At 34.5% G+C, this 9305-nt stretch overlaps 1 protein-coding gene across 1 annotated transcript; it reads left to right on the forward strand.

Annotated features, from left to right (window-relative positions):
- Positions 1-3566: 3566 nt before the first annotated feature.
- LOC102581009 (spermidine hydroxycinnamoyl transferase) lies at positions 3567-5026 on the forward strand. Its single transcript, XM_006359660.1, has one exon. The coding sequence runs from the start codon at positions 3567-3569 to the stop codon at positions 4920-4922; it is 1356 nt and encodes a 451-aa protein (XP_006359722.1). The 3' UTR covers positions 4923-5026.
- Positions 5027-9305: the final 4279 nt, after the last annotated feature.

Here is a 9305-nt window from a genome sequence, read left to right on the forward strand (position 1 = left end):
GAGTTCTAGACATCACAAAATAAACACAAGTGTAGTAGGATATTACAAGAACAGATACCTACAGACACCAAGTACGGTAGTGTGTATTTGAGGACGGTATGTACACAGCATTACCCAAACCTTGTGAAGGTAGAAAGGTTGTTCCGATAAACCCTCAACTCAAGTAAAGCATATCCAAATCAGTAAGAAAAGGAAATACAATAGTGAAGAAACAATATAGAAAATAATGGAGAGAAGAAGAGTATCAACAACAAATAACACAAATAATACGATAAACAAAGCAGAAGAAACAATATGTAAAAGAAACACTACAAACACCTAGTACAGGAACAAAATATCACTGTACTCGCACACTCAACTCAACCTTTTCACAACATGATCAGAGAAAAGAAGACTTATTGTAGCAAATACTAAAATGCATTTTGGAGCTTCTTTCACAAGAGGGGGATGTTATTCACCTTCAAACAAGTAGGAAACTAAAGCACAACTACTACAGAACTAAAATCAGCAACCAACATGACAGGCAAGCTGTCACACAGAGAATGACAGTCGAGTGCTTTCTCGATCTCAATGAGCAAACACTGGACTTGCCATCCAGCGGCTTCTAACTAATCATGTATCAGCTCTCTGGCAAGTCAATATTAACACTAAAGTTATCTGAGGCGCTATTAATCCTCATGCAAACAACTAGACCATTTGTGTTCACCAACATGCTCCTGTGAAATATCCACAAGCTTTCCAGTAACAATAGAGTCTTGAATCATCTTCCATCTAGGGTATAGGAGAGGAGAAAGAACCACAAAGGTATTGAAATGAAGGAAAAAGCATTTCTGCCATCTTTTCAGAGAATGATGGCAATCATCCATTATAAAAGGAAAAAGAGTTATAAGACACGGTGATAGTAATAACAAAACAACTACCAGAGAGTTAAGTCGGATAAGCTTCAATTATTGTACATACAACTACAGTAGATGGTTTTATCCACTTAGCCACTATGCTCCACTATTAAATTCAGTTACTAAGAAATCAATTAAAAAGCATCCCCAAATGGTAAACTCAAGCTAACGGCCTAACACGGTCATGCATTTTGTAATTAGGTAATCCACCAAAGCCCTAAAGCTTGTCTCATATGCGAAGAACAAAACTGCTTAAATTGATCAGTAGGTATACAAATAAAATAAATCACCCTTTCAGAGAAGACTTCATATGGTATATAAAACTAGTACATTACAAGAACTCGACTCACGTATGGACAACAGGGGTAGGCAAAAACAGAGGATGCCTATCTCCCCCTCCTACGCAGGATATCATTAACACAGCATCTTATTTCTATAACCAATACACCTATTATAAGTGAAATCTCAACTGTTTTCTGCCAAGTACCAGACATCCTGACAGCTACACTCCAATATGGAGTAGAACAGCTCAACCCAATCATTGAAAGAAGAGAGAAAGCAAGAGAAGGGCTGAAACACGAAGTTTCATCAGCCACATCAATCAATCAATCAACATCAACCATGTCTCAGTCGCGAGTTAATTGGGCTAGCTTCTAATTGAGTTAGCTATTATCTGTATTTGTTAAGAAAGCAAAATAGAGGGGATTCATCATAGCTCAACCATGCCTTGCATAGAAAAGAAGCTAACCAACTACATAATATTGTCAGTAAAGACATTCACCACAATACATGAAACAGTAGAAACAGATGATGATACAAGCTTAAATGCAAAAGAAAAAATTGACTCATACTTCACACACATCAAAATAACCAAAATCAAGGTAATTCACTAAAAAAGATAACTCTTTTATCCAAGTTTCACAACCCATAAGCATCAGAAGAGTATTAAAGAGCAAACAAGACATAGTTTTATTACATCTAAACCTAACCCCTAAATTCCCAAACAATTATTACCAAGAAAAGGGCTTTAACACAGGGCTGCAAATCTGATAACCCAAGAAAAGTCAATTGGGTTCAATGATGATCCATACATAGCAAAAGCCAAAATTAGCTCGACAAATATAAAATTGATGAGTATCAAGGTGATCCAGCTAAACAGAAAATTCAAAACAACCCATTACCAATGGAAGTCAAATCGACTGATATCTGAGAAATGGGGTTTATACGGGGCTAAGAAGCTGAGAAATAGAGGGTTTTGGTTCAGAATTCATGCCAATGATGATGACAAGAGGGATGAAACCGTAATGGGTGATAACTTTGGCTTTCTTTGCTGTCCATGTCCCCCACTCCTTCACGAATTTTCCGACCACCGCCACTGCTCTGTCGTCCTCGTCTGCCGTAGCAGCTTTCTTGGTGTTCTTCCCCTTAGGTTTCAGCATGATCTTTGAAGACATGTTCGTAGTTTCTGGTGCAGAGATGAAACCTAGAAATGGACAATCTAGAAATGCGAGATTAGCCCAAAACTTCCTTCTTGTAATTTTCACTTGCTTTAATTAAAGTGAGTGAGATTTGGGGTGTGTTTGGAATGGACTGGAAAATGTTTTTTAATTTTTTTTATATTTGGTTAGCTTAAATGTTTGATTATTTTTTTTTAAATCAATTTATTTTTCTTAAATTTAAAGAAAAACACTTCTTTTTTTTTTTTCAAAATTAAGGAAAATATTTTCCAAAATTCTATGTCCTTGATGAAGGTTAACTAGATCCTAGATGACTATAATTTTTCTTTCATCTCTTTTAACCATTCATCCTTTTTAGGGCTCGATAAAGCCCAATTCATAGAATTCTAGTTTATATGATTTTTTGTTGGATAGAGTACCTAATATCTATATTAGTCGACGAGAGGGAGTTGTTCGGATGGTAAGCACCCCTCACTTTCAACCCGAAAGTTGCGAGTTCGAGTCACTAAGGGAGCAAAAGGCTCCTATGGAGGGTTAAAAAAAATAAAATCTATATTACTATACAAGTACATATAGGTGCGTAAAAGTTAACACGAATACCACTAATTAAAAACAAAAATTACAGCTTATATGTATGAAGGAATTTCAAGTATCTATAATAGTATATAATTAATTCCTACTTGGTTCCTACTCTTCTTTGTTATTTGGACAAAGTTTTATTTGTTAAAAATAAAGACTGTTTAGTTCTATTGCTTAGACTCTGTTTTAGTTCTATATTCCAATATATTTGGAGGCTATTACCAATCTTTTCATGATCCTCCAATAAAATTCTGGGAGAAACAACTCATCATATGTTATACTTTTATTCCAACTCTATAAGTATTGATCTGATGTTTATTTTCGCAGCATTTGCATGACGATGAGTGGGGCAAGCCACACACAAAGTTTGTAGTTCAAGTTCTGCAATATTTTTGGAAGAAGTAAAATTACATTGTTCATACACAGCTTGTTGTAATCATAGATTTGTGAGGAGTTAACTCAGTTCATGAGAAATCTACCTTTAACTAACAAACGTCTTTTACGCAGGAAACAAGTCACAAATAACACATTTTCTTTGTGTTTATACCTTAAAATTAGGTCATGAAACTCAGGCTCTTTGATAAGGTCTTTAAATAGTTTTACCTACTCTGTCAAAACATAACATCAACAAGATATGAAAGTTATCTTAAAGAACCATTGGGTAGTTAAGCCAGCTGAGGCAACATGGAATGGCACTGTCTCCTTATCAGAATTTGATCAAACATTTGCTGTAACTCATGTACCAACCATCTATTACTATAAATTTTTCCATGATTTTGTTACTGATGAAATCATCGAAACCCTCAAGACCTCACTGAGCAAAACACTAGTATACTTCTATCCATTAGCTGGCCGTTTGCGTTGGATCAATGGGTCCCGGCTTGAGCTAGACTGTGATGCCTCGGGGGTTGTTCTCACGGAAGCTGAAGCTGATGCTAAGCTAGATAATCTCACCGATTTCTTGCTATCACCAGATTATAATAGCTTATTTCCCCGTGTAGATTACACTGTACCAATTGATGAGCTCCCTTTGTTGTTTGTGCAGCTTACTAAGTTCCAGTGTGGTGGTATTGCTCTCAGTTTTGCAATCTCACATGCTGTTGTTGATGGACAAAGTGCTCTTTATTTCTTCTCTGAATGGGCTAGGCTTGCTCGTGGGGAGCCGTTGATGTTTGCTCCTTGTCATGATCGAAAACTTCTCCGAGCTGGGGAACCTGCAGTTGCATCTCCTACTTTTGAGCATTTACAGTTTAATATTCCACCACTTTTAATTGGAAAGTCCAGTACTGAAAACGAGAAGAAAAAAGAAACGAAAGGCGCTATGTTAAAACTTACTAAACTTCAAGTAGAAATGTTGAGGGAAAAAGCAAATCAAGGAAGAAGTATAGAGGATAGTAAAGAGCGTAGTTACACGCGTTATGAAGTTGTGACTGCTCATATATGGAGATGTGCATGTAAGGCAAGAGGTCATAAATTTGAGCAGCCTACAAATTTATGCATTTGTGTTAACATACGTAAAAAAATGGATCCACCTTTGCCTAATACCTACTTTGGCAATGCCATCGTTGATGTCATTGCCACCGGGGCCTCAGGTGACATTGCCTCGAGCCCATTGGAGTGTGCTGCTAAAAGGGTTAGGGAAGCTATTAATATGGTGACAAGTGATTACGCAAACTCAACGATTAATTTCTTGAAAAAACAAGAGGATTTGTCAATATATCAAGATATTCATGCATTTAGAAACAAGGAGGGTCCTTTCTATGGGAATCCTAATCTTGGTGTGATAAGTTGGATAAGTTTGCCAGTATTGGGGTTGGATTTTGGATGGGGCAAAGAGATACATATGAGCCCAGGAATTCATGAGTATGATGGTGATTGTGTTATACTACCAGAGAATGAAGGGGATGGATCTTTGACTGTTGCAATTGTTCTTCAACTTGCTCATGTCAATGCTTTCGAGAAATTTTTCTATGAAGATATTGAATGTTGAAAAAAGAGAGTAAAGCTTTATGAGAAGAAAGGGAAACAAATCAAGAACATATGTAACTTTTCTTGTAATAATAACACTATTACTACCCATATATAGCAAAGTAAAATAACACTTGAATATATTCCTATTCTAACAGATTACTCAAATGCTTATTCTAAAATCTTAATTGTATCTATCAATCTCTAACATGTCTACTTAGATTTCATTAGAATGATTACAATCATATCCTATTGAAGATATCCTTATATGAAAGTCTTTAAATGGTCTCCGGATTTCAAACCACAAGTGAAAACATGTGTTGCTACTGTTTGGATTCTTATTCACAAACTTTCTTGGCATCTCTTTAGATGGGATAGTCTCTAAGAACTTAAGTGTTGTTGGAATTGTTGTCGCCTTTGATGTTGCTCTACATATATACTCTAAGTCTCGAGGCAATGTAGCTAATTAGAATAAGGTTGAGATTGATCTCCTTGAACCCAAACTAGGCCAAAATGGCTTGACTATAATATGTTAGATGGCATTGGAGGGATAGGATTTGACTTGATAAATATTGAACACGAGGATGTCCCCGTCCCACACTACTATCTCTAATATTGTAAATTTTAGGGACATTTTCTAAGAAAACAGTACCAACTACTCATCCAGGTAATCAAGATCCTTTACGGTTAACTGTAAACAACGAAGTAATGAACACAAAATTTTTCCGTGGAAGCAATGTAACAAGGATGAAGTTGCAGATTACAAAGAACATGACTGTTAATCTACTAGAAAACTCAAAGAGCCTACTAACAATGTTGGTACTGATTTGGCTTATATTTTTCAAGTCACATTAAATCAAATTCAAAACAGACAATAGAAAGCTACAACTGTGCTAGTCAAAAGTATAAACACTACCAAACAAGCTACTTTTTTGAAAGCTCAGGGAGCAGGCCTTAGGATAATTTCATGGCGAGGATTACCAAGCAGCGTATGTCAAACAACTATTGAAGAAATGGAAAGTCTTATGGGCTCATTCGTTCACGGTAGCAACAACTGGAAATGAAGAAATTAGCAACATGTTGAACAACTATTTGTTGAGAATATCATTAACTAATTAAAGTGTGCTCTCTCTAATATCTTAAGCTTTTAGATGAGACGGTCACACACTTCAACACTATTAAGATGTATTTGTATAGCCCACTGCATTACCTCTAAAGAGACATCACTATCACTATATTCCCCTGAAACCAGAGGCAATTCCAGTCAGCATGATGCCATACATTTGTGTCACTATGAATTTAAAGTGATGCCGTCTTTCATTACTAATGTTCCCGCTACATTTTAGAGCCTTATGAACCATGTTTTTCAAAGTTACTTGAGACAATTTGTGTTGGTTTTCTTTGATGATATATTGTTCTATAGTCCATCCCTTTAGGAACATGTCAATCACTTGGTATATGCCAAAAGATCTTTGTGTTCCTTTTGGCAGGATGGAGTGGAGTATTTGAGTCACATAATTACTGGGCATGTTCTTGTCTATCCCCATGACTTTGTATAAGAGAGAACTCACGACTTTCACGACAAATCGTGAAATTGTTCTTGTCTATCTCCATCCCCATGACTGTATAAACATCTTTCTTGAAAAGGTTAAATTTATAGGACAAGAATTGCAGTAACATGAAAATTTGAAAGGACAAATGTTATTAAAAAAAAATAACGCATGAAAATTAACTTTAAAAGATGCATGTATTTATATATGGGATATGGGTTTGAAAAATACCCCAACTTTGGTCGGATTTGTTGTTGCGATACTAAACTTTCATGAGGACCTATTAACTCCCTAGACTATTTAATACCGTATTTTAAACATATATATTTGCCCATGTGGACATAAAATATAATGCAAAATTATAAATAGTAATGTGTCCACGTGGGCACATATATACCTTTAAAATACACTATTAAATAGTTCAGGGGGTAAAAAATACGGTATTAAATAGTCTAGGTAGTTAATAGGTCCTCATGAAAGTTTAGTTTCGCAACAGCAAATTCGACCAAAGTTAAGGTATTTTTCAGACCCTTATCCCTATATATCTACTTTAATATCTTGTCTTTAAGAAATAATTACTCATTTGTCTTTTTTTTTTAAAAAAAATTGTGTGAGAAATTTGAAAGGTCAACATTAAGAAATGAGAATAAGAAGATTAAATATATGAAAATTATAAAGATTAGCTGTTAAGTGATGGTGCATGCGTAAAAAATTATGTAAATAGTTATTTTCTGGTAAAAAACATGAGAAGACATGAAACTTTTTTTAAAACGTAACAGAACAATTATTAACAAAATTATTATTTAGTAAATTTAATTGCAATGTAAATGTTACACGAATAAGATAAATAATTAGCAGTTTTTATTATATTTTAATATAAAGTAGGGTAAAATAGTAATACAACTTTAAAGATAGGAGCTTTTCATTTTTAATAATAATATATATATATATATATATATTAAAGGGAAAATTGTATATAATAGAAAATTATTAATTCAAATTAAATGTTATAAATATAGTTTGATTTAATTGTACCTCATAGCAAACTATTGCTATTTCAAGATCTCGTTCGCCACTCTCCCAGATCTCGCTCTCTCACTCGCCTCTCTCACTTTATACAAAAACGCAAATGTATAAAATGCGTGAAAATTGTATATATTCATATATTTTCGTTCCCCTCTCCCAGATCTCGCTCTCTCACTTTATACAAAAACGCAAATGTATAAAATGCGTGAAAATTGTATATATTCATATATTCCCTCTCCCCTCTCCCAGATCTCGCTCACCACTCTCCTCTCACTCGCTCTCTCACTCGCCTCTCTCACTTTATACAAAAAACGCAAATTGTATAAAATGCGTTTGTGTTTGTATAAAGCGAGAGAAAATTGTATATATACATATATTTTCGTTCCCTTCTCTCCCCTCTCCCAGATCTCGCTCGCTCACTCGCCTCTCTCACTTTATACAATTGATCTTTTTGTATATGTATACCAAAACCGATTATACAACTGCTTTCTTTTGTATATGTATAGCGAAATATACATATTTTATGTTTGCTATGGAGTGCAATTATGCAAACTTTGCTATAGCATACAAATATGAATTTTGTGTTTGCTATATGTGAAAGTTGCTCTATATTAAACACAAAGTGTCCATGCTAGCGCGAGCCCAATATCTATTAATTTTTTTCTATCTAACCTATCAAGTGTTTGTTGCAACATTTTTTTGTTACTAAAGGCCTTTTATGCCAATCACAACTTAAATTTTCTTTGGTGCTTTTTAGTGGGTTGGATCTAGCAAGAATGGGTTAGGGTTTGGACTATAAATTGTGTCAAAATTTAGTTGGTAGGAATTAGTGCTATGTGGCATACCACATCATTGTTGTTAACTCTTGACGGTATTTGTGGTCTATTAAAATAACGACGGGCGTATTTGTTTTTATCCCAAACTGTAATGGAGAGTATACGTGGTCTATTTCGCATAGTTCATGGGTAATTTTGACCCTTTTCCATTATATATATATCTTATACACCTTAGTGACCTTGCCTTCACTTCCTTGAACAAACAAAAATTTTGGGTTGAGCTACATAAATCTCCTCTTCTAGAAAACCATTCAAGAACATTTACTTGCACTTGTATTTTTAGTGCTTGACAATCATCATTGTATATACAACTTAAACTTTGACTGATACTGAAAAACAGGGAGATCAAATTTTAGTTTGGGTATTATATGCACTTATGGTGTAAACTCCATTGAATTATTAGGATCTGGTCTTTCATTCACCTACAAAATTCTCCAAGTCCAACTAAGCATTCTAATTATTAAATAGTTGAATATATCAATTGGAAGAAAATGTTGTTGTTCATCTTGTATTCCTAAGATACTTAGAACAAAAACTTTGAAGAACTTGATAAGAAACAACAAAGTTAAAAGAGCATTTTCAAAACTAGAAAATTAAAATTAGTAGAGAAAATAGAATTAGAAACATATTAGAAAAAATATACGAAATATTTTTCTTAAAGAAGAAAATCAAGCCCGGCCCACTGAATGCACAGTGTCTCCTTAAGGAAATTATTCCCCTCAAGTACCCGATGTTAATGAAATATATCCTCCCAGGATAGAATGATCTTACTCACCGGTGTATCGGTACCTAAAACCATGGTGTCAAGGAACCACTTAACGGCAGTAAAGTACACTTAGAATACTAGATTTAGCAGTAGTAGAAGAAGTCTAGAAAAATTAGTTCCACTAAAATGAGAGAAAATCTCTCAATTTATAGAAAACAAAGGGTAGTGTGAAAAAGTTTTTATTCTGCCTTACCGGAAAGGTCACAAACCTTTGGAAAAGTCACAAT

The sequence above is a fragment of the Solanum tuberosum genome, unplaced genomic scaffold (assembly GCF_000226075.1).
Source record: "Solanum tuberosum cultivar DM 1-3 516 R44 unplaced genomic scaffold, SolTub_3.0 scf00304, whole genome shotgun sequence".
In the NCBI taxonomy this organism is placed as follows: domain Eukaryota; kingdom Viridiplantae; phylum Streptophyta; class Magnoliopsida; order Solanales; family Solanaceae; genus Solanum; species Solanum tuberosum.